Consider the following 24,005-nt stretch of genomic DNA (forward strand, 5'->3'; position numbering starts at 1 on the left):
AACAGACCATCCTGGTGATGATAATCAGCTGTCAAAGCTGTTTTAGTGAAGGTAAGAAATGAAGTCCACTGTGAATAGACCTTGACTAGTTAAAAAGAAAAGCAGTGGTCTACTCACCAGGAGCGCAGGTCAGCGTCACAGTTGCAGTAGTGTTTGGGGTCGGTACAGTTGTGTTCGATTCCACAGGAACACTTCTGTATCCCTGGTCCTGAGCCCCCCCAGTAAGAATGCCTTTCATTGGCTCTTCCTACCCACCAGGTAAACGGCGAGCCATCTAGGAGTCAAACCAGCAGCCTAGAGTCAGTTTACTTTCACTTCATTAGATCACTACATGCTTCACCTGGAAAATATCCCGCTCACATTAATGGCTTTGAACCTGTGATCCTGTATTTGTCAAATCCTGTCCTGCTCTGCAGGTCATGTTTTTCTCTTTCATGTCATTCTTTCTGCCACCTTTGTGGGCTACAGACTTCCTCAACATCTGCACCTCAGCCTACTTCAGAGCCAGTTAGTTTACAGCATGCTAGCCCTCTATCTGACCTCCTTGCCTGCTGTCCTCTGGCTTCCAGCCTGCATCCCAGCCAGCTAGCAACAAATTTGATTTTGACCTGCTAGCATCCAAGTTGCCAGCCTCCAGTCTTTAAGCTACCAGTCTGCTTCCGGCATCTCAGCCTGCAGCCCTCCTGTCCTGAGCCGGCTAGTCCACTACCTGCCTGTCCCGACTCTGCATTCCCAGGAGCCATATGTCTTTTTCTGAACTGGTGTGACATCTATGGAGTTTAAAATACTGTCAATTATATCTCAGAACATTATTTTACATGTTAACCACTGTATGCCTGATGGTTGTAACAATACCCCACAATACAGTCAACCAAAGCTAATGGACAAACAACAAGGAGCTCTGAGCACAGACATGAACCTCATGAGAATTCATTTAATGCATCATTTGTATTCATAAATAAGCAAGGTATTTTGTTAGTGACGGATAGCTTACCTGGAGTGTTGAGAAGACGAGACATTCGGCAGGCGTAGGCTACATACTGTTCACAGTACTCTGCACTGCTGGTGACTAACAACACCTGGACACATACAGGAAGGACAAAGAGACAGAACATATTTTCATGGGTTCCTTTATTATAGAGCAAATGTTTCATTCTCATGAATGTTTTCTTTGCAATGTTTTCTTTGCAGTGTGTATTGAACCAATGCAATACACACAAAGAAGATCTTAAGTCTAAGTTCTCCAGTCAAAGTGTGTGTGTGTTGACTGTGTACCTGTTCATCAGTCACATTGTAAGTAATCTGCAGCACTGCCTTCCCCTCCTGCTCTGCACTGGTGACTGATGTTTGAGGAGACAGGTTGTTCTTCAGTGTGGTCCAAACATTTTCCTCTGAAAGACCAAGTAAACATACAGTATCATCAAGAGTCACAACGAACTTCTTCAGCAAAGATCCACTTTACTACTAAACAGTACATTAGTAGATGCATTATAACTAGTATAATGTATAGAATGACAGATGCATGTTCCCATCCAGAGGAGCTACTGTAACATACAAAAATGTGACTGACGGATTCACAAACACACATGGGAATAAGCATCACATTACAAAGAAATGTAAATACTGATAATAATGATAAAGTAGAACTTGAGTTTTTGCAACAAACTGCAGTGAGCATTGACTAAAGCTATTCTTGGAAATAGAGCTTTTGCTGTCATGCCCTGAATTGCATGAGAAAATGAATGGGACTCCATCCCTCTCACAGTGAATCTCACCTGTCATGTCACAGCTGACTCTGAAGGGGGCGATAGATCCACTGCCATCGGGGTCAATCCAGTAGCTCCCTGAGCTCTTCCCCTGGTGCTTATACTCCTCACAGGACTGCTGATACATTGCTATAGAGACATGACACACAGTTCAGCAGACACAAAACACTGTGTTTGTGTGTGGTAAGTGTGTAATCACTTCAGGGCTGGACATGAATATTTGACTATAGAGAATTAAAATCCTAAATGCCAGTTATGTTTTTTGGTCGACTTTACAAGTCTACAGAGCAGATGCATACAGGGAGAGAGAAATTAAGAGCCCGCTAACATCTGGCTTCAGTCTTTGATGTAAATGTGTACAATCAGCATTCACTCCACGTCAAATCCTTCTGCAGTGGTCACGCCTATGCTATATGCTATACCACCTGTCAGGTGTGATGCTATAACATGAGTTTAAGTTTAGGTTGCTGGCTTGTTAATACATGTCCATTCCATGTTATATATGGAGCAAGTTGTGATGTTGTATGACTGCTACCATGGCCAGGTCTCTGTTGTTAAAGAGATCTCGATCTCAGTGTGACTTCCTGGTAAAATAAAGGTGATATAAAATAAAATAAAAATGTAATTTACGGGTATGGCAGGTAGCTCCAGTGTATCCAGTGCCATTGCAGTTGCAGCTGAATGTATCCCACGTCTGAGAACAGCGACCGCTGTGCTCACAAGGGTTAGGCACACACCTGATGGACAGTGGAAGAAAACAGATGTGAACACAGGGAGAACCCTCAATTTTTGCTGTGAGGCACCAGAAGCACCCACTGAGCTACTCTGCTTCCTTGTGCTTTCTCATCTATTATGACAATCACCTGTCTATAATGGCACACATATCCAGGCTGACGTTTTCAAAGCTTCCAATGAGGCCCTGCTCCACTGCCCTGAGGTCAGCTGGATGGTCATCTACGTGGATCATCTGCATGCAGCCCTGAAAGGAACGCTGAAGTGATCCTGTGTTGGTGTTCAGGAAGTAGCCTGGAGAAAAACGGAGGAGGTCAGAGGTCATTTTTTCAACCACTGGAGAAATACTGACCCAATGAACTCTTTGCTGTTCTTGACAATGAGCAGTTTCTCTAAAACATTAGTTCAAATTGAGTAATCACCTCCAAAGTAGTAGGTTCCTCCAGTCTGGATGTAGATGGGGATGGTTGTTCTGACTGTGGACGCTTCGTCTCCATCCACAGTCAACATAGCATAGTACTCCAATGCAGTCAGATGGACACTGTGCCACAGGCCATCATTAAGGCCTGAACCTGCAAGGAAAAACATTAACAGGATCAGATTAACAACAACAGTAACAACAATAATTGAGGAAAGCAGCAGGATGACAAGTGAAAACTAACTGAACTAACTGAGGACTCCTGAGTTGAGCTCACCTGATGAGATGTCAATACGCAACTTCTTCGTGTCATGTCTCATGAGGAAGGTTACTTTGCCCTCTGTCAGTCCCAACTCCACCCAGCTGTCAGCCAGCGTCGTATACATCAGCAGACCGTTGGGGTTCCAGGTCCTGAAAGACAGACTGACTGCCAGAGTGTCGCTGTAAGTCTGACCCGGCAGCCGCAGGAAGGACGTGGAGTTGAAGAAGACGGAGACTGAGTTGGACTCAGCGCACGAGAATGTCAGGTTTCGCTACAGTGGGGGAGAGAGAGGGAGAGAGAGAGAGAGAGAAAGAGAGAGAGAGAGAGAGAGAGAGAGAGAGAGAGAGACCTCAGGAGTAGAGCTTGGCCAGTCTTGTGACAAAATAGGACTGGGTAACATGGCCTTAAAATAATAAGATGGAATTTTTAGGCAGTACCGCGACATATAATATATACAGTATTTTGAAATGTCCTCAAAAGCACATTATAGATGCCTCTATATTGATATTGTGACAACATTGTAGGGATGATTATTGGTACTTTCACAAAACATTAGCACAATGAGATTTTTGATAAATGATCATCACTAATGTGGATGGATATAATGATTAAGCAGGTAAAGGCAAGTATCAAAACAAGTAGAAAAGTCTGATAAGTATACGCATTTATTTATTTTTTTTTTAAAAATTTTAAACTTATTTTTCATTTATTTATCTTTCTAGCACCATGATTCTTATACATGCAATGATATTTTGTTTTGTGGTTAAAAGTGTTTTGTTTTTGTTTTTTGTTTTTCTGTTATTTATTTATTAATTTTATTTTCATCATTATTATTGCTACTATTATTGTTGTTGTTTTCCTGTATGTGCCTTCTTGTTCTGTGTTGTTCACCATTTGTAAATTAACAAAATGTGCAATAAACATATGTTTAAAAAAAAAAAAGAAAAAAAAAAAAAGAAAAGTCTGATAAGTGATATCATGATACAGCGGTATCCAAAATCTTAGACGGTACATAGTCTCCTATCATTATAGCGATATCGTATATATTGCCCAGCCCTACGACAAAATTGTTTTGAACTCAGGGTTTCCCCCAGAAAAGTTGTCTGTATCTTCTGAGACAGGCGTGGCCTTAACTAACAAATGCTGCTGGTGAGCTTTCCAACCATTATATTTTTGTTTCCACTGTAACTGTAGTTAAAACATCTTAAGAATTAGGCCGGGATGATGCTTATCCTTACCCGCTTTTCTGATTGAATACCTTCACAATACTTAAATGCCAATAGCCAGCGATGTCCAACCACGCCCCCGGGAAGAGCGCCAGGTTTTGAACTTAGTAGAGAGCCAAACTGGAAGCTAGCTGGCTCGGCTGGCTCGTGTGCATGCTCTATGGACCCCACAAGACCTGGGCAATTATTTTTGCTACAGTCCTGCTCACCATTATTGGCACCCCTTCATTTTTTGCATAACCTCTACAGTATCGTCAGAAATAAATGGAAATGTACCAAATTTATATCATCAGGATCTTTTAATTGGAGGTCCAAAGTAATTTAACAAAGAAAATTGTTTTTTCAACTTACATATTGTAATTTCAAAGAAGAAACAGAAAAAACAGCATGTGCAGCAATAATGGCACCCCTCTTTAATATCTGGTTGCACACCCTTTGGCAGTGATGACAGCCTCCAAATGTTTCTTATACGCTTCTATAAGCTTCTTGCACTTCTCAGCTGGTATTTTCTCCCACTCTGTCTTTGCAAATTGTTCAAGCTCTTGAACGTTTGCAGGTTTCTTTTCCCCAATGGCAGATTTCAGCTCATACCAAAGATTTTCGATCGGATTGAGATCAGGACTCATGGCTGGCCATTTTTAAAACAGTCCATTTTTTCCTTTTCAACCATTCCTGCGTGCTTTTGGATGTGTGCTTTGGGTCTTTGTCTTGCTGGAGGACCCATGATCTTCGACTCAAACCAAGTTTTCTTACACTGGGTAGGACATTTCGCTCTAAAATCTCTTGATAATTCTCTGATTTCATGATTCCTGTGATACGGTCAAGGCCTCCAGTACCAGATGCAGCAAAGCAGCCCCACAGCATTATGGATCCTCCACCATGCTTAACTGTTGGTAGGGTGTTCTTTTCCTTGTAGGCTTCATTGCGTCGTCTATAAAAAAACTGTTGGTGTGCATTGCCAAAAAGCTCTATTTTTGTTTCATCTGTCCACAGAACATTTTCCCAGGAGGATTGTGGTTTGTCCAGGTACCCTTTGGCAAAGATTAGTTGTTCCTTTTTATGTCTTTTCCTCAGCAGTGATGTCTTCCTTGGCCTTCGCCCATGAAGCCCTGTTTGGTTTAGTGTGCGGCGTATGGTACTTGTTGAAACCATGACTCCAGACTGTTCCAGGTTGGCCTTCAGGTCTTTGGATGTTTGACGTGGTGTTTTTTCCACCATTCGCACCAACTTTCGAAGACTTCTCTCATCAATTTTTCTCTTCCCCCCACGCCCAGGGAGGTTCTTGACAGTTCCATGCTTGGCAAACTTCTTAATAACATTACGCACTGTTGAAACAGGGACACCAAGGTCTTTGGAGATGGCCTTATACCCTTTGGAGGTCTTGTGTTTGCCAATTATCGCACTTCTGATGTCCTCAGACAGCTCCTTTGTCTTCACCATTGTGACAAAGGAACAGGGGATAACAGATGGCTTTTTAAAACACAGAAGTCATCATTCATTGGCTAATTCATGTCACATGGGCACAGACAATTTATCACAGGTGATTCTCATTTGTGATTTACCACAGGTGAGTCACAATGTGTTTCCATACTGATTTACAGCAAAGGGTGCCAATACCAGTGACACAGCAAGCTTTAAGTTTTTCAATTTTTTCCTCCCATTGTTAATTGTTTTATATTGTTGTTTATCATTTGCTCTTTTGTATCAAACACGAGTTCTCTATAGAAAAAAAATGTTTCACTTGATTCATTTTTTTCAGAAGATATTCCACATTATGTACTTAAACTTCATGGGTGCCAATAATGGTGAGCAGGACTGTATGTGCTCCTTTGAGTTTCAGAGGGATAGTGGTGTAGAAAGTTCACAGTACATCCTAGCTTACTTTTTAGTTCCATCATCATCACTTTATTAACCAAAATTCAAAAAATCAATTCCCTGAAATTAGGCCGGGTGGAAACCGGTTGTTTTCAACAATGGATCAAATGACTATGCGTAACATACAAAGTGACAGTGTACCTCTGTGCAGTGTTTTAGCCTTTTCTCAGCTCATTGTTTTGGTTGTCCAGCTATTAAACTCTGCTACCAACTGGAAGCCATTTCTGATTAAGAAACTCTGATTATGAAGCACCGTACACTACCACAGAGAGACAGAGACGAGCTGGTGAACATATGGGGAATGTAGAGCGGCTATGAGCAGTGAATGAGACACATATTTTCCTCAGTAGTTCATGGAGACCAAACCAGAACTAAACATGGTGGTACCACTTTCTTGCCTACAAATACTTCTCTTTGTGATCTTCTTTGAACCACACCAAAGACTAGCTGCTCTATCATGGCCTGTATATTATTATTATCATGTCACAGGACTTTGCAGATCTTTGTAGTACAAATGCAGTCTCAAACAGGACATAGCAACTAGATCCAGCAGCTGGCAGGACGACAGCACAGCTGAGAGCCAAAGACCTCAAATCAATGCTACAGTACATTCCTTTCAGTTTCATGTCTGTAAAATACGTTGTGGTCTACTTCATTGTCCCACAAGCACTACTCTTACAATATATTCTGTAAAAGTCAACAAGGAAAAACTTAGTGACAGAAAACTGCAACGTGAGCAATCATGCAAAGATGAAATTCAGAGTTGGTTTGTCCTGGTCTGAAGTCAAGACCCAGCCTCCATATACTTTTGGATGTCTTAATATTAACAGGGCACTATGGTGATTTAGTACTACAGTTTCATAAATTTGGGAGTCTTGTGAGAGTCAAATTTTAAAATAGGAAAGTCAAAAACAAAGCAGCAGAAGCAGAGATTTTCCGACTTTTACTCCCTAATGGGTCAACCAACAAAAACCCTTGATCCCACCTGTCCAATAATGCATTAATGACATTGTCTTTCAACAGAACCTCCCTGCCTCGTAAATGCCTATTTCTTTTTAAATCCATGCCCCCAGTTTATAATGCAGCCCTGTCGCTGGCCTCCTGCTCAGATCTCCAGCTGCTTGTCTCTGGTGAAATACTACACCCGCGAGCCCTGATCACCAGCCATATCAACGGCGTCCAGGCCAGTCCCGCCTTCGCCATTGGCCTCCAGCCCAACCTCTGGCAGGGTTTCACCTTCGTAGTCCCCCCGGACATCCTTCCCACTTCCCCAGTTCCCTAATAATAATAATAAAACACGCTGAAACACGAATTACCCATGACCAAAATACATTCATCAGCAGTGGAAAGGGGAGCGCAAGGTTTTTATTAATTAAGAGGAGCGGACTCTGAGGTGGCCACTGTCCGCGGCATCTTTCAACCATACAGCCGGATCACTGGACCGCCCCAGGGAGAGAGGCAAGACAGCCGGAATATGAGCCGTGATAATCCAGCTTGGATTTAAGGCTGCTCATGGCTGATGTCTGGTGGCAGGGTAATCAATTTGCCCTCATCTTTACAGAGACCTGTCTCCACCTCATTTCCGGATCAAGCTGCTGGACTTGACGGGCAACTCTTATACCCTGTTTATGAAAAATGATGCTTGGTGCTCAAACACAGTCAGAGTATTTGGACAGTGTTTCCAAGTTGTCAAACTTTTAATGAGAGGATCATGTCAAGTGTATAAGTGTACGTGTATATAAATAACTGTATTTATTGTTTTATCTTATATTTTATTCTAAATGTATTTGTTTAAAGGCTCACTTTGTGATCTTTGCACAAAGAAACAACAACTTTCATTAGGTGTGCAATGCTGTGTTGTGTAATAACAAATAAACCTTGATACCTTGAAATATAAAGTAGTATTCAACTTTAAAGACTAGGTAGACAGATAAAAACAACGTAAGCCTGGTCTTTATAAACATATACACACAAAGAGTCAGAGAGAAATGGCTTACAAAGCTGGAGGTGTCCACTTTCTTCCTGCGGACCAGGTTAGTGATGTTGTCTCCATTGTAGGTGATTCCCTCCATGCAGCCCACAAAGTTCTCTCTGCCTCCTGAGCTCGGCTTCACTGATACAGGCAGCCCTCCAAAATTGATCTGAGGACACGCAGCACAGTGGACAACATGGACTTAATAACATTAATCTTACTGTGATGTTTATTGTACTACTGCTACCGATGCACAAACTTACTCTCAGGAACTCTACTAAATCAGATCATTGGTTTTTAAATCAAGCTGGAATTGTATATATTTCTTTCTTTTGTACTGGTAGCAGTGGTATATTTTGAAATGTATTTTCGATCAGAACTCACACCAATTATATCCAATTTTTTCCATTGCAGTCTACCAAACAATGGTAGATGACATCTAGGGAAAAGGACACATAAATGACACACAAAGATGTCCAAAGCTCAAAGCAAAACAGAAAATGCAAAACACAGCTATGATCATGGAGATGTGAAAGGGTGACATGGATGCAAACTGGGGCCTAGGTGTTCTTGATCAGCACCCTGGCCACCAGGACACCCCTATGTAGAATTTTTAAAGCATGATAAATGGTTGATATCTTGGGTAACAGCACTGAATGGAATAATGCTTTATGATGGTTTGTTACTGCTTGCCAACAAACTTCAGCAGGTAAATACCATTAGTGTGTGTTGATTGTTCACACCATCAGTGTGTGCTGAAAGGACCACAATATCTCACAGACCTTTGAACAAAGGTCTGAGGATTGTGACATTAGTGTGAGATGATGAAAATGAATGACAGCATGACCCATGGCGAGTCTTTACCTCATAGTCCAGGTCTAGGTGGTCAAACTCTCCATTGGTCCTGAACTGCTGAGTGTGGTGGTCCAAAGTAAAGTTGATATTCCTCCGGTAACGCTCTATAACAACTGAGTGCCAGTGGTCATCATCCAGTAAGCTTCCACTGGTCACAGAGGTGTGACCCTGAATTGAACCATACTGGTTACTGCCTGTAGAGAAGCAAGCAAATCACACAGACAGGAACAGGCTGTAAATTGATCATGTTGCTTCTGACAGATCATCAGATTTTTAAAAGAATAGAATAGCCTGTGTCTGGAGACTTTTGCAGTGCTCTTGCTGTCCTTGAAACCACACAAAGGTTATGGAAGGCTACCTAAGTTGATGCTGAGCTGTAGCCTTGCCCTGCGGAGCTCCAGGGATATGTAGTCTCCCTGCTGTCCCTCTCCATGGAGTAGGACCCCGTCTCGAGCCGTGGTTCTAAACTTAAGAGATATGACATCCTTCACAAACTTCATCTTCTTACTCCTGAAGCGGTAGGAAATGACGCCATGGCCGTCAAAACTGATCACATCTGCCCCTGAAAGACAAAAAAAGGAAGAAAATTGTCTTTCCTGCTGTTGGCGCTTCTAGATCTGGGATCTAGAAACACCAAATCAGGTAGCTGTGCTTGAAATGAGTTACTTTGTGTCTTAATATTATTTTCATCATCAAAATTGTAAGCAGGGTATTAAATTCACTGTTACATTTGGGGGGTCAGGATTAAACCCCTTAAGATGTCTCATCTCATTTTGTACCAAATGCAAAGAAACTTACTGTGCATCTGGGGGACACAAGATGGTGTGAAATTCCTTACAGCAGAAATTGAGTGCTCCTATCAACAGTTCCATCTGGCTGTTTTTTTGAATGTACATTTTCCATTCACTCGGCCAAACAATATCTTATCAACTGCTTCTACCATATTAACAAAGCTACTGTGTACTACTATATGTTCACTGATCTGTGGGGTCAAGGCCCATCATAAAGCAATATTAATCTGTGTTGATCTTTGTTAATTTCCATAAATAATTAATCAAATCAATATCTTACTTTGACGAGGAATAGACTGATTATTGGGGCTGATATTTAGCATTTTTCCGATTATCAGTTTATTTTTTGGTGACAAAATACTTTAATTTAAAGATGTGCTACTTTGGTTCTGCTGAAGCCTCCTCTCTCTGTCTGCAGTCACCACTCTGTGGTCTCACTCAATGTCCCACCCACAACACTTTCTGATTGGTTACACATAAGTAATAGTATATCAACAATGAATTATCTGAATCTGCAAAATAACTAGTCACTAAATTTATCAAATAAATGAAGTAAAGTGGAAGTATGAAGTAGCAAAAAATGGAAATACTCAAGTAAAGTACCTGCACTTGAGTAAATAGGACTTCATAAAAAACATAACCATCACTGGTCATTTTAAATTTTGACAGATTTTCATGACCTCTGTCTAGGAAATTATGTTTTCTCCTGTGTCAGTTTGTTTGTTAAGTGGTTGGTTTGTCAGCAGGATTACAGAAAAACTACTCAACGGTTTTCCATTAAATTTGGATGGAGGATGGGTCTCAGCCCAGAACAGACCACATTAACTTTTGGTGTGGATCTGGATGAAGGAACGGATCCAAACAATTCTCTCACTTTCTTTAACATTGCAAATAAAGGCTTTTTTTTCTCATGGATCTTAATTTTTAAAAATCAGGTGTATTTAGGAGGCTGGAATTTATGAGTGAGAACAATTTGATGCCGATCCTAGATCTGGTGATCTTGAATTATGGTTAGGCAGTTATGGGTGGTCTTTAATTTAGAGTAATACAAGGTTATTAAGTCTGATATTGGATTAGGCTTTACTGAATTAAAGGGGACTGTTAAGGTATGTGCACTAGATGACTGTCTGATAGAAATGTAATAAGGGGTCAGAATGCCAAAGTCGGTGGAAAGGCCCTTTTGGAACTGAAGCTGAAGGATTTTTGTTATTTTCCTTTCCCCCAAATGAATTGCATTTTGAGAGGTTAAACATGAAAAAAAAATCATGAAACTTTGCACAAAATTCAAAGGTGGTGGAAATTTACCCATTTTATGGGCTTCAGCCACGGACGCGGCAAAACGGCTCACTAGCACCCCCTAAAATGCAGTCTCTGGGACTACTTTCACCTACATGATTGAACACGTGTATCGCCTACAAAAAAATATCTTGTGGCCATCACCTAAACCCATCAGGAAGTCGGCCATTTCGAATTAAGGGTTTGCACGTGTTTTACTCAAACAAACTTACAGTCTTACAGCTTTAACCTGATTGACTTCAAATTTTGTCAGGGCAACCGTAACAAATTTGCAATTAAAAGCGATTAAAATCTTGATTTTTTGTCGAAAGGCGTGGCTGTGGCGGGGAGCCGAATATCAATGTTTCGAATCTGTACCTGACTTCATTACATTAGTACATTACATTAGTAAAAGTTCCTGAACATATTTATATGCCAATATTCTGTTACAGTCATAGCGCCCCCTACTGGCTGCAGGAAATTACATTTATTAAAAAGTGGCCAGCTGACCAAATCTGCCTGCAACATGGTGAGAAGTAATAGTTGGGGTCTTTTGATGTGTGGTTGTAGGAGGTACTTATTCCTAGTCAGTGTGTTACCGGCAGTAGATGACCGTCAGCTGTCCGCCTGTGTGGCGAGGCAGCTAGGCTTCCCTGTACTGTACATTGTCATAATGTAAAAAAAATCCCAAACTTAAATATCCATCCATTTATCGATTATCTACACATACTTATCCTCTACTGAGTCACATGGGTTGGAGTGTATCCCAGCTCACAGTGGTGGGGAGCTGGGTGGACCTTGGAAAGGTGCCCAGTCCTGGACAGAGTGGCTGAATCAGGTTTCCTTCTCTTGTACACTTGTACTCACAATATGAGCAGCCGTAGAGATCCAGACGTACTCCGATGCGTCCCTTCCTGCTCCACTCCACGGGGATGAAGCGGATGTATCGAGCCAGGATGGTGTGCTGCAGCTCATGACGAACCACACCCTCACTGTTCACGTTCCCCTCAAATGTCTGAAATATACAAAAGACAAACATGCTGCAGGTAATTCTCCATAGTACAAGTACAACTTTCCATAATTTACTGAAATTATATTCTTTATTCATCAGGGGGACTGTGGTTCAGGAGGTAGAGTGGGTTGTCTACTGATCACAGAGTAGGTGGTGAGTTATCTGTTATGTTGAGATTTCAAAATTATTTACTACAATTTTATCCCCAACGGACATTTGAGAAGGCATCACTGTCACTGGAAACACTGAGCTGCACTAATTCCAGCAGTAAGTAAATGATATCTTCGTGCAATGTTTGACACAAATTGCATTAAATGGTTAAAAGGACAGCTTGGATGAGGTGTCATTATAATAGCTGACATAAGATTTGTACTTACCCAGATGTTTCCATCCTGTAGATAAGGCCTCCAGTTTTTCTGCGTGTCACTGTAAAGCAACCGATACTTGCTAGTCCAATCAGAGCTACTGTAGCGACCCTGAGTAACTATGGTAACCACCTGCTTCCTCGAACCCAGGTCCACCTGTAACCACTGGTTACGGTTTGTATCCAAGGGTGACCAACCTCCAGCACCTAGTTTTGCGGGTGTTACGAAGGTGAACAGGGTGACAGATGGCAGGAAAAAGGGAAAGAAGAAGAGCAGAAAAATTGATGTGAAACATTTGGAAAAAAAATCATCATAAGTGTCTTCAGCTTACAGCAGTGTTGTTTATGTTTATGTACCACTTCTTTAAGAGACCCCCCCTGCTATCCAGTGGCAACAGTATATGCAGTGTAACCACATGGTTGGGAAGCTTTGTTCCTCTTATCAGTATCTGAAGACATCCATTACAATTCATGACTTTGAGAACATTGCTGGTAGGTTACTCTAAGTTTAGACAGCTACCTTATTTGTGAGGAGTACTATTTATACTAGTTTGACTCAGTGTTTCGACATTTAATTTGCAAATGAATATACTGTATGCTATGGTAGCAGCTAGTCGTGTAGAGCAGGCCTATTCAACTAGAAGGGTTTAAACTTTGTAATGAAATTAGATTATGCTGCATGCTGCTGGAGAGCTGCTAAACTGGTTCCGTCGTTTGCAACAATGACAAAGATCTATAAAATTAATCAATCAAATCAAATGATCAAAGGGCCAGAGTGAGGATGCAAATCACACAAAACACCAATTTCTACATAATGTTGCTTTAAGGGCCGCAACCCAAAAAAGAGGACAATATGATTCAATGTGCATAGCAGGAACTATACAGTACTTGTCATTACAAAGCCTTACCTTGTTTCCGATTGAGTTTAGCGTAACCAGCTCCATATGCTTGGTCAAACACTGATGAACTGGTGAAGGAGCTGTAAGGAAGAGGAGTGGCCAGGCTGTCCTCACACTTTCCTGAACAAGAGAGACAAAAAACAGACACACAGCTCAGGGATTAAGTATGCAGAAGAACCCCACAACATGAATTGAGAATTGTGGGGCGGCTGTAACTCAGGAGGTAGAGCGGGTCGTCCAGTAATCAGAAGGTCTCTGGTTCGAATCCCCAGCTCAAAGGGAAGATAATGAACCCCCAAATTGCTCTTGATGAGCAGTTGGCACCTTGCATGGCAGTCTCTGACATCACTGTGTGTGAATGTTGTAAAAACACTATAGAAATGAAAGTCCATTTACAACGAAGATAGAAAAGATGTATAAATTTAGAAAACAGGCAATTGATCTTATGTGTAACTGAATAGTCAATGACAACAACTTAAGGCTGGGTGATATGGCCATATATATATATACACACACATATAACATACATACACGTATATATAGCTTCTCCAAATTATTATATTATTGTTTATAACCGTCATTTTTTGGGGCTTTGTACGTGACTTCCTATGGCAGAAGAAAGCGTGTTTTGGATTAAGAGCAGCAGACTTTGAGACCATCACGGCCCACGGTCGGCATCTTTCGACCATCCTGACCAGGGAGGGGGAGAGAGTTGGCATAAGAGTCATGCTAATCCAGCTTGATTTGAGGCTGCTCCTGGCTAATGTCTGGTCACAGGAAAGGGGAATGGACGAAATGTGACTCAGGCTGCAAAACAATGTGAAATCAGAGACTGCTGTGCCCACAGAGACCTGTCTCCACGACAACATCTCACATCAAACTGTTGCACTCGACGGACGGACCGTGTTCTGAGCCGACAGAGTGCGGGACTACAGCTGGACGATGAGCGGTGGACTGTGTTTATAACATGGATGCTTGGTGCTCACACACAGTCACAGTTTATGGACAGTGTTTGAACTTTTGATATGAAGATACCGACCACATTATCATCACCATCTTGTTGCTGCTGCCTACATACACCCAGACACAGATTCAAAAGATGCACTACATGTTGATGCATATTTGTAAATAAATAACTGTGTATGTTCTATTTGTGTAGCATGAAGGAGTTTACAAACTTTCATTTCGTTATACAACATTATGTGTCGTATAATGACGATTTATTAAGACGAATGTCTTAACTAAAAAGTCAATGAAATGCAATTCAATTTCATCATCAATTATTGGACAAGGTTTACTTTGTCATTACTCTTTATGCAGCAATGCATCACATTTTATTAGTCTTATTTAGTCTTTAAACCACTCTAAAAGCCTGTTAAAGTGATTAAACTTTGATTTAGGCTTGATCAAGACTGATCAGCAGTTTGGCATAAAAACAGAAAATTGTTTCATTTTTTTATTTTTCTTTGCAATTGGACATATTCTTACCATAAGGCTGGTTTGTGTTTATGTGTCTGATTGTTTTGGTTGGTCTTTGTTCTCCACACGTTTATCAGAAAGATTATCAGATGGAGTTCTGGGGGCAGGGTGTGTGTGTGTGTGTGTGTGTGTGTGTGTGTGTGTGTGTGTGTGTGTGTGTGTGTGTGTGTGTGACAGGTGCAGAGAATGGTAATGAGCTTCCTCATATGCATTACAAAACAACATGCCAAGCATGTATTAATCAGTTTAAAGGAACAAGAAAGAGATTATGTGCTCGATGGAGAACCTGGAAATAACCGCAGCACTGCACTGACAGCTCATCTTTCTGAGGAACATTTATGGGATATTTGATCAATGAAGAGAATGAAGCAAGTTCATGTTAAAATATAAAATTTCATGAATTTGTAACACAAAAAAATATTATTTTAATGTAAGAATTAAACTGAGGATGTTTCATGGTGATAAGAATTAGGTGAAGCAGCGACCAGGAACTTTTATTTTTTCTTTGATTCTGGCACCTCTGCAGACAAAAGCGGTATGAGCACCACTGCCTCCTGTGGTAAAGCTCTTCACCTCGCTAGTGAGTGCATTTGTTTTGAAAGTGAGTGAAAGAAAGAGGTATTACATTTCTAACACTATTTTTCTATATAAAAATCTATTTGCAGGATGCATGGTAAGGTGGGATATTGAATCTACGTAAGGCTATGTCAAATTTATAATAACTGTAATAAGACAATGGTGAAACAAAATAAACTTTGTTTCTGTGCTGTTTAGAGCCCAACTGATTTATTGGTCAGCTGATTTTATCATTTTATCTTAAATGAGCCCATCAAAAACATATCGGTTTTGAGGGTTTATCAGCTTGGGTGCCAGTGTCCGATGTGAGCGTGCCACAGTCGCTGCCGGCAGGCAGGTGGTACCGGAGGAGCACCGGGCGGAGGGCGCAAACTGTCAGGGGTCCTTGGGTCTCGGCAGAGGTGGTAAGAGACAGGGTCGTTTGGTCCCAGGTGCTGAGCTAGAAGCTCTTTTCCTCGAGCTGGCCTACACACTGTCTGTCCTGGTGCAGACCTTTGAGGATATCGGCTCCGGGGTATCTCCGCCGGAGGAGAGAAGAAGTTAGACAGAGGAATGGCGATTTTGGTACCCACCTCACAGGGGGGTCGTAGTGGGGGGAGGGAGAGTCTTTTCCACCCCTTAACAACAGTCACCCAGAAAGGAGAAAGATCCCGGATAGGGGAAAGCGTAAGCTGCAAGGAGGAGGAGGAATTCGGAGAGGTAGGTTGTTTTCCCCTTTTTTAGCTGCCGACTCACAGTACAGATGCAAACTTTTGTTTTATTTTGTTTTGTTTTGTTTCTGAAGCAGAAAATGTGACTGTGTCTCTGGTTCATACCATTAAGTAGAAAAGTTTGGACAACATTTGGAAAGAAAGAAGGAGAGACGGTATGATGAAACGTATGCAGGCAATGAGGAGTAATTATGTGGATGCTAGTACAGCTTGCACGAGCACGAAAAAGCAAGACAAAGGATATCATTTCAAATATTTGAAAGTGAGGCACCTGGGCCTGGCTCTGTGAGACAGTTTATATTCATAATGTCAAAATGTTCGTTCATGCAGTAAGAATTTTTTGTCTGTGTCTACTGCAAAAGTCATAATCACAATCATGACTTCCAACAGCCACTGAGTAGTAGACTGAGTAGAATCTAGTGGACATTAGTGAACCAGTCATTATTCTCTTAAATACTTAAAAAAAATAACAGTACTTGGGAATCGCCAAGTTAACTTATTTAAATTTATAATGGGAAATGAATGACCACATGAAACAAATGTTAAGAACTGTATTAGATTGCACCATATCGCACCAAATCGCACTGAATCGCATCAAATCGTACTGAATCGTCCTGTATTAAAAATGTATCGTCCCTGAATTGTATTGGAGCCCCTGTATCTAGATGAGAAGGGAGAGATGCACACACCTGAGGTATCACAGTTACAAGAATGGGACAGACATGAGGTCACTGTGACCTTGACCTCAGACCACCAAAGTGTGATCAGTTTATCCTTGAGTCTACGTGGAAGTTTATGGCAAATTTGATGAAATTCGCTCAAAGCGTTCCTGAGATACACGTTCAAGAGAATGTGATGGATGACCCCAAATCATAAATCTGTGATATCTGACTTTACTTTTAGATTAACAGTTGTTCAGTTCCTAAAGGACAGACCAGCTGGTCTGTGAAGAAACCCAATGAGAGCTGCAGAGAAGTGCAGAGTTTCTTTAAACAAAAGCCATCTGTGAAATTGTGCTGTAAGCAAAAAAAATAAAAGCAAATATTTTTAATAAGGCTTAGGATGGAAAACAGGTCTGGAGTTACTTCTCATTATATTAAATTTGCAAAAGAAAATCCAAACATTCTTTCGAAAAAGATGGATGCTGTATGAAAGCAGAAACTCAAAAACTGTAAACATTCAATGGATTAACTTGGATTGCATCAAGGTAATTTCACTATTCTGTTCACAACAGGACAATGAGGCAGCATCAAGTACGCTGACAGCTGTACTGTTCCAGGATACAGGGTTAGGGTTATCCAACATTTTACAGCTCCACATTGGGCCCACTATGTTTGAGGGAAGTGAATTATCTCTGCAACTGTGACAGTCCCCTGGGTTGTTCACTTATACTGTGTTTTGTTTCTATAATGCAGCAGGTAGACTGCCCGGGGGGGTGGAGTGTTCATCATCCCAGGTAGAGGCCTGTGGGCCCGGTGCTCTCCCACTACAAAAATCCTGACTTTGTGATGGAGAGACAGGGCTGCATAATTTATCATTTCAGCATCGACACTGCAATTTGTGCTTGTGCAATAGTCACATTGCTGGACGTGCAAAGTCAAGTAAGGCGAATAAACTCAAACATGTCATGCCACAACTTTTTTCTGCTTGATGCAAAAAGAAAACCATAACATTTCCATGACTACTCTAGGAGAAAACTCAGTCTGATATATCATAATTTAATCTAATTTAAGGGTTGTTGGATGCATGGGAGTTTGTTGCTTGTAAGTGACATGTAGGCTCTGCATGCACAGCAAACCACCAATCACAATCATTCTTGATCAACTTATCAAACAAAGCAGGGCCTGATTTGGTTGTGTGAGAAAATGTAATCACTCCAACCATCACACAATTTATTTCCAAATAGTTATTTAGAAGTCATAGTTAAAATGATTATTCAGGTTAAGTCAAATGACTCTTCCCCACTTTAACAGTTCTTCATACTCCTTCAGCTGCTTCTCCATCTCCTTCAAGCTAACAATGTAATTTAGCTCCCAGCCTAAGTCATATTCTAAATCCCTAATCCTCATTTCATCATCATTTCATGTTTTTCAACAAACCTTGACGTATTCCACATTTTCCACACATCACTGGTATATTTCAACTTGCCAGCTATGTTTTTTTGCATCAGCTTTTCAACATCCATCATTCACACCACAATTTCTTCAGATATTGCCTTCTCTAGTTTCCAAACACATCTATTCAAGTTAAGTTATTTTTTTCATATCTCAATATATATTGCAGAGAACCAAAATATCGCAATGCCAGTTTCTCCCAATATTGTGCAGCCCTTCAGAGAGTCTCTCTTCTCACCCAAGCATTGTCGTTTTGTTTTGTTTTCCAGCAATCAACATCTTCTTCTCACACTACACGTTACACTCCACTGACCTCACTCAGTGATGTTGATAGGTTTTTGATATAGTGAGTCCCCGGGACCCACAAGGGGTCATTTGAATGTGTCCCATGGAAATTTAGTGGGTCCCCCAAAAAATTGTGATTTCTGGCAAAGTGTAGTATTAAACTTGTGTTTGATGTTATATGGTTATAATCATGGTTATATGTTTGATGGAAATGTATCTGAAAATAAACAAACAAAAAACAAAAAAAAATCCCAAACCTGAAAACAAAACACTGGCAAATCTACAGCTGCCCCCAGAAAGTTGATGAGCCAGTCAGTCAGAGATGGATTTCGTCAGAAACATTAGAAAAACATGATAAAACAAAGGAGCTTACAAAAATGTACAGGGATAACATCTCAGTGAGCAATTATATGTAAAAGGAAACATAAATATAGTTTTATATTTGCTGCCACACTAGTTAAAAAAAATCCAACTGACAACATGTGATGGTGGTTAGCTGATGAGAACTGCAATTCAGGGGCACCAAATCATAATCTGGCCCAGGGCACCAAAATGTGTAGCACCGGCCCTGTTCTGACAGCGCTGTCAGGAGTGACAGGAGAGACGCTCTATGGTGCGCTGGGATTTTATAACTGAACTATGAGCAGGACGCACACAGTTTCACTGTGTGAAAATCTGATGTTTTCACATCACAGATGACAATGAAAAGCGTGACAACACAAGTCTGAGGCTGCAGGTAAAACAGTTTAGAGTGGCGCTGAACTGAAAAAAGACGAATCATTGAATCTTTTTATTGGACAGCTAAATCCAACTGATAGAATTCTTAATTGGGTACAGCCCTATCACATCATCCTGATACACTTGTCAACAAAATTCAAATAAACTAAATACTGGTTTATTTCTATGGTTTCAACACAGTGCAGCTCCTGACCGGCAAAGCAGCATTGTCACGAGAGAATACAGAAATGAGATTCCTTTTATAAGTAATGATTTCATTACAGATGTGTTGTACACAATGTGGCATTATCAGGGTTCAAATATGGATGCATGGATAATGAGTTAACTGGGTCCTTTCAGATTGTAATGCGTCAGAGACACAGGACGCATACCTAGCAACATCACTGCTCACTAATGACCAATTCACTGTATACTTAATTTCATCTCCCTTTCCTTTAACATGACTTTATTGCAAAGTTGTGACAGCAGAGATTAAGGATCTTTTAATCAAAACAAAAAAACAAGAGAAGTTTGCTGAGTGTTAGGTGGGGAGGGCCAGGCGGGATCATTGCCGGCTATCTCTGGAGGAGAAAATCAGAAGCAGAGCCAGACCTTCTGGAGGAATAAACACCCAGAGTCACTCAGATTTGGCTCTGATCCGGAGCAGTTCACCCTCAGGAGGAGAACTAAGAGATTTACTGAATGGGATTGAAAAATGGATTCATCTTCATTCCTGTTTATTAACCTGACTGCAGCAGTGATCTGCGAAGTGGACCTCCATTGTCAGGTGTATATGTTCTGTAATGTTGACTGCTGACTGGAGCTGGAGTGGAAATGTACTTCATGAACGTAACGTTACAGAGAGGAGAAGGGAAAAGAAGAGACAGAACCGGAGTCTTTCACCGTTGCATGCTATTTTACGGCTGATGCACAGTAATCTTGCAGTTTGGGGCAAATAAACACGTGAATAAACACAAATGATCCTGCAGTCAAACTCGCTTCACTGGTGTGAATACACAAATAAACAAGCATCATCGCTGATGAAAATCTGACTTGACTCAGGCACAAACATTCACGAACAAGGTGATATTTAATTAGCGTCAAATTTAGTTTCGTTCGCCAACTTCTTGATCCCGGAAGTAGTAAATTATGACTAAATTAAACACAGTTACCTGAAGTAAACTAGTGGATTTCTCTGGTTTTGAAAATTGTTGGAAACATTTGGGATAATGTAAGTACACAACTCAACAAAATATATAACAAGGGTCTAGGTGTTTTTAGACATTCTAATGCAGAAGTCAAACATATTATATCTTTAAAACTGATAAACAAGGGGGTTAAAAATGTTATTGGTGGGCTATTGGTGGTTACATGTGTGGAGCACAGTGTAATGGTCTGTATGGGTGAGTGGGATATGTTTTCATGATATTTATTCATATTGATATGTTATGGATACTCCTGAGTGCAGATTCAGTGCAGTTGAGCTTTCTAGTTTAGCATTTGCTGGACTCTACATCAGTGCACTTAAACTGGAGACTTGATAAATACATGACTGAGTAAATATATGACTGACCCCATTCTTGCTGTAAAAGCATTCTGCACTTTAAGGTGCATGTTTTCCTCTTCAGTGATTCGTAATGATGACATTATGAAATACGTGTGTGTCGTCGTTATTATTAGCATTACTTGAGATTATGCTGGTTTGGCCTTATGCTATAGAGTCCACATCGACTGCTCAGAGCTGCACTGGCCCCAGAGAGAGCAAGCCACCAAATTAGCCACGGTTGCTAGTGTGTGTGTGTGTGTGTGTGTGTGTGTGTGTGTGTGTGTGTGTGTGTGTGTGTGTGTTAGCCTAACAGTTACTTACGGGATGCTGAGGATGCAGCGGTGGAGGTGCTGATGATGCCACACAGGACTGGCAGCAACAACAGCGCGGTCAGATCAGACATGTTTACAGAAAATCCACAGCCACAGAGACACACGGAGACAATGAAGCGGTGCGGGCTTCCCTCCGCCGGGCTGTCTGTTGTTGCGGTGATACACAGCCAAGATGCTCCTTTCTTTATCAGCCGCGGTAATGAAAAACAGTGGCTGTCCGTCCGCTGCGTCCTGTACGTAATGTCTTCTTCCTCCTCTCCTCTCTTATCAGCTTGCCCAGCGGCACTCCAGCGGGGTTTGACCGACAACCTCCGGAACTAGCCTGTGAAAAGAACGCGTTTGAGCTGTAGGCCGGGCCTCGAGCTCCAGGTGCATGGTCAGACAGACAGACAAGAGCTGTAAAACCGTTCTAACTGCCTGGCTAATCAATACACCCCCGCTCTATGTCTCACTTGGTATGATCCGCACAACAATACAGGGCTCCCTGAAGTAAGGAGGGGACAGAGGGGAGCGGGAGGGTCCACACAGGCCCACGGGAGGGAACACAGGAGAGAGGTAACAACAAAAAGAAAGAAAGAAAGAAAAAAATGCTTACAGCACACAAAGCTCAGTGTTTTCATTAGTGAGATATGAAACATAACATGTTTGGTAGACCTACATGCTTATTATAACAGGGCAGAAATACAATAGAAGATAAATGTATGGCCCACAAAAGCTTAATATCAAACCTCAAGATAAAATATATAAAAAATACTACTAACAAGATAACATTCTGTATGAAAACTACCAGCAGGTATATATGGCATGAATTCAAAATCAATATCAAGACATCTATAGAGCAGACTGACACAGCAGCCCGTTTCCCGTGCCCGCTGAAAGGAAAGTCCCGTAAATATAGGGATCTGACAAATTATTGTCCACCACTTCTCAATTGAACAGCAACTGAAAAGACATTTCACGTTAACACAACATCATATCCCGTTATCTTCTGTAAGCCAACAGCTAACGTTAGCATTCAACCACTTCCTGGCTAACATTGCTGTTTGATAGTGTTAGACCATAAAATTGGAAAGGCTAATTAATTCTAGAATTTCAGCGCAGATCTTGGATACATTTATTTATACGTAGAGGTGATACGCACTTGATGTAATTAAACATTAATGTTAGCCAGGAGGCAGTTTAATGCTAACGTTAGCTACAGTAATGGGTTATCAGTGTTGTTTGACCTTGAACATGACCATCCATCATCTTTTCAGAGTGGTGAAATTATAATAATTCATCAGATTCCCTACATTTATACAACTTTCAAAATGGAAAACAGTAGCATTAATATTATTTCAGCATTCAAGCTTCTCACCCTGAGCATGATGTATAGAAAAATGGCCGGCATGTGAATCTTGTCTATAACTGAACTTTTGCCCAAGTTTGGTGGTTTCGAGGTCTCTATAGCCCCACCTCAAGAGAGCACATCAGTTTCAACAAAAGTGGAAATGCGACTTTCAGCTGGGCCTAATCTCAGGGCCATAGTTACCATTGGGCCCTGCATAGGCAGAGTTTGACATTTGGGCTGGGGAGGGCAAAGATTTTTTAACTGACGTGAATGGCCCATCAGAAGACAATAGTACCAAGCTTGCCAAATACCCCACCAAAAGAGCATCACATTTGTTTCTGACCACTGAGTGTATTTGTCTTTCATGCATGAGCGCACACAATTGAAGCACACTTGCAACCATAAAGTTAAAGTTTAACACCCCTCCTGCCTCCCTGTTTGAGGCCTATGTGCACTAGGGATGGTAAGATTAACCGATTTGTATCGATACACGGACACGCAAGATAGGAGTGCATCGGTAGAACAGCTGTGAATCATGCAATTTTGGAAAGAAATCGAGATGCATCGGTTATTAAATGTTTGCATCGGTAAAATCAGATCTATTTGATTATTAGATCTTTCATTCATTTGTTTAGAAATGTGACCAACCCAAAAAAATTTGATATTTTTGATACTTTCATTTCTCCTAAATTGGACCTACTTTACGTTAATGTGCGTTGTGGATGTATAGTTTACAACTAACCTTATTACACACCTGAAGCAACAACACGGTGCGACCGTGGAGGCATCTGTCAGTAAACTGGCATCCCCCGCCTCGGGTTCTTATTCATCAACAGCCAACTTTACTGCCTCCAAGAGTAGTGAAGTTTTTTCCATGCCCCGCTGGCTAACAGCTCCACTCAGCTAAGCTGTGCTACTGTCATGACTGTTATTATGACAGTGAGACTGATGTTTGTTTACAGCAGCATGTGACTGCCAATACTAGTTTATTTTTTTTATTTGCAAGCAGTAACAGAAAACCTCTTTGTGAAAGGTTAATTTATTTGTATTGTTCATAAAATCAAAATTGGTTTGTGCTGCTCACTGGTGAGTTAGCCTTCCAGTTGCTTTAAGAGTGTTAAGCATAGTTTTTTTATTTGCTCTTGATAATCTTGAGATTCTTTATTTAATCCTTAATTATTTGAGCCAGGTTTATTAAAAGTGCACTGTACTGTAAACTTGAAACATACAGAGAACACTTATAAAATAAAAAGGCCAGTTTGTGAAAGGTCCTAATTTTATTCGATTAATAAATAATCAAACTCATTGAATTGTGTAGCATCATTCCTTTGCATTGTCCAATCCTATCGTAATGCATCAAATCACTCAGTGTTGAATCACATTGTGTTGAATCGCACTGCATCGTGATTGAGGTGTGAATCATACTGTATCGCATCGGCAGTTGCTGCATATGTTTTTTAATGCATGGG

General features: G+C 41.0%; 1 protein-coding gene across 1 annotated transcript in view; it reads right to left on the minus strand.

The window, feature by feature from the left end:
• cntnap2b (contactin associated protein 2b) overlaps window positions 1–21,558 on the minus strand; it is a 28,063-nt gene extending 6,505 nt beyond the window's left edge. Inside the window, exons 1-15 of the mRNA XM_073492200.1 lie at window positions 21,196–21,558; window positions 13,457–13,567; window positions 12,562–12,755; window positions 12,040–12,187; window positions 9,465–9,668; window positions 9,116–9,300; window positions 8,277–8,420; window positions 3,194–3,449; window positions 2,921–3,070; window positions 2,630–2,792; window positions 2,397–2,503; window positions 1,776–1,895; window positions 1,276–1,391; window positions 995–1,079; window positions 118–274 (exon numbers count right to left, since the gene is read on the minus strand). Of these exons, the coding sequence (XP_073348301.1) occupies window positions 118–274; window positions 995–1,079; window positions 1,276–1,391; window positions 1,776–1,895; window positions 2,397–2,503; window positions 2,630–2,792; window positions 2,921–3,070; window positions 3,194–3,449; window positions 8,277–8,420; window positions 9,116–9,300; window positions 9,465–9,668; window positions 12,040–12,187; window positions 12,562–12,755; window positions 13,457–13,567; window positions 21,196–21,277 (2,222 nt within the window). The 5' untranslated portion in view covers window positions 21,278–21,558. The remainder of the gene's footprint in view (window positions 1–117; window positions 275–994; window positions 1,080–1,275; window positions 1,392–1,775; window positions 1,896–2,396; window positions 2,504–2,629; window positions 2,793–2,920; window positions 3,071–3,193; window positions 3,450–8,276; window positions 8,421–9,115; window positions 9,301–9,464; window positions 9,669–12,039; window positions 12,188–12,561; window positions 12,756–13,456; window positions 13,568–21,195) is intronic.
• Window positions 21,559–24,005: the final 2,447 nt, after the last annotated feature.

The sequence above is a fragment of the Pagrus major genome, chromosome 21, assembly GCF_040436345.1.
Source record: "Pagrus major chromosome 21, Pma_NU_1.0".
In the NCBI taxonomy this organism is placed as follows: domain Eukaryota; kingdom Metazoa; phylum Chordata; class Actinopteri; order Spariformes; family Sparidae; genus Pagrus; species Pagrus major.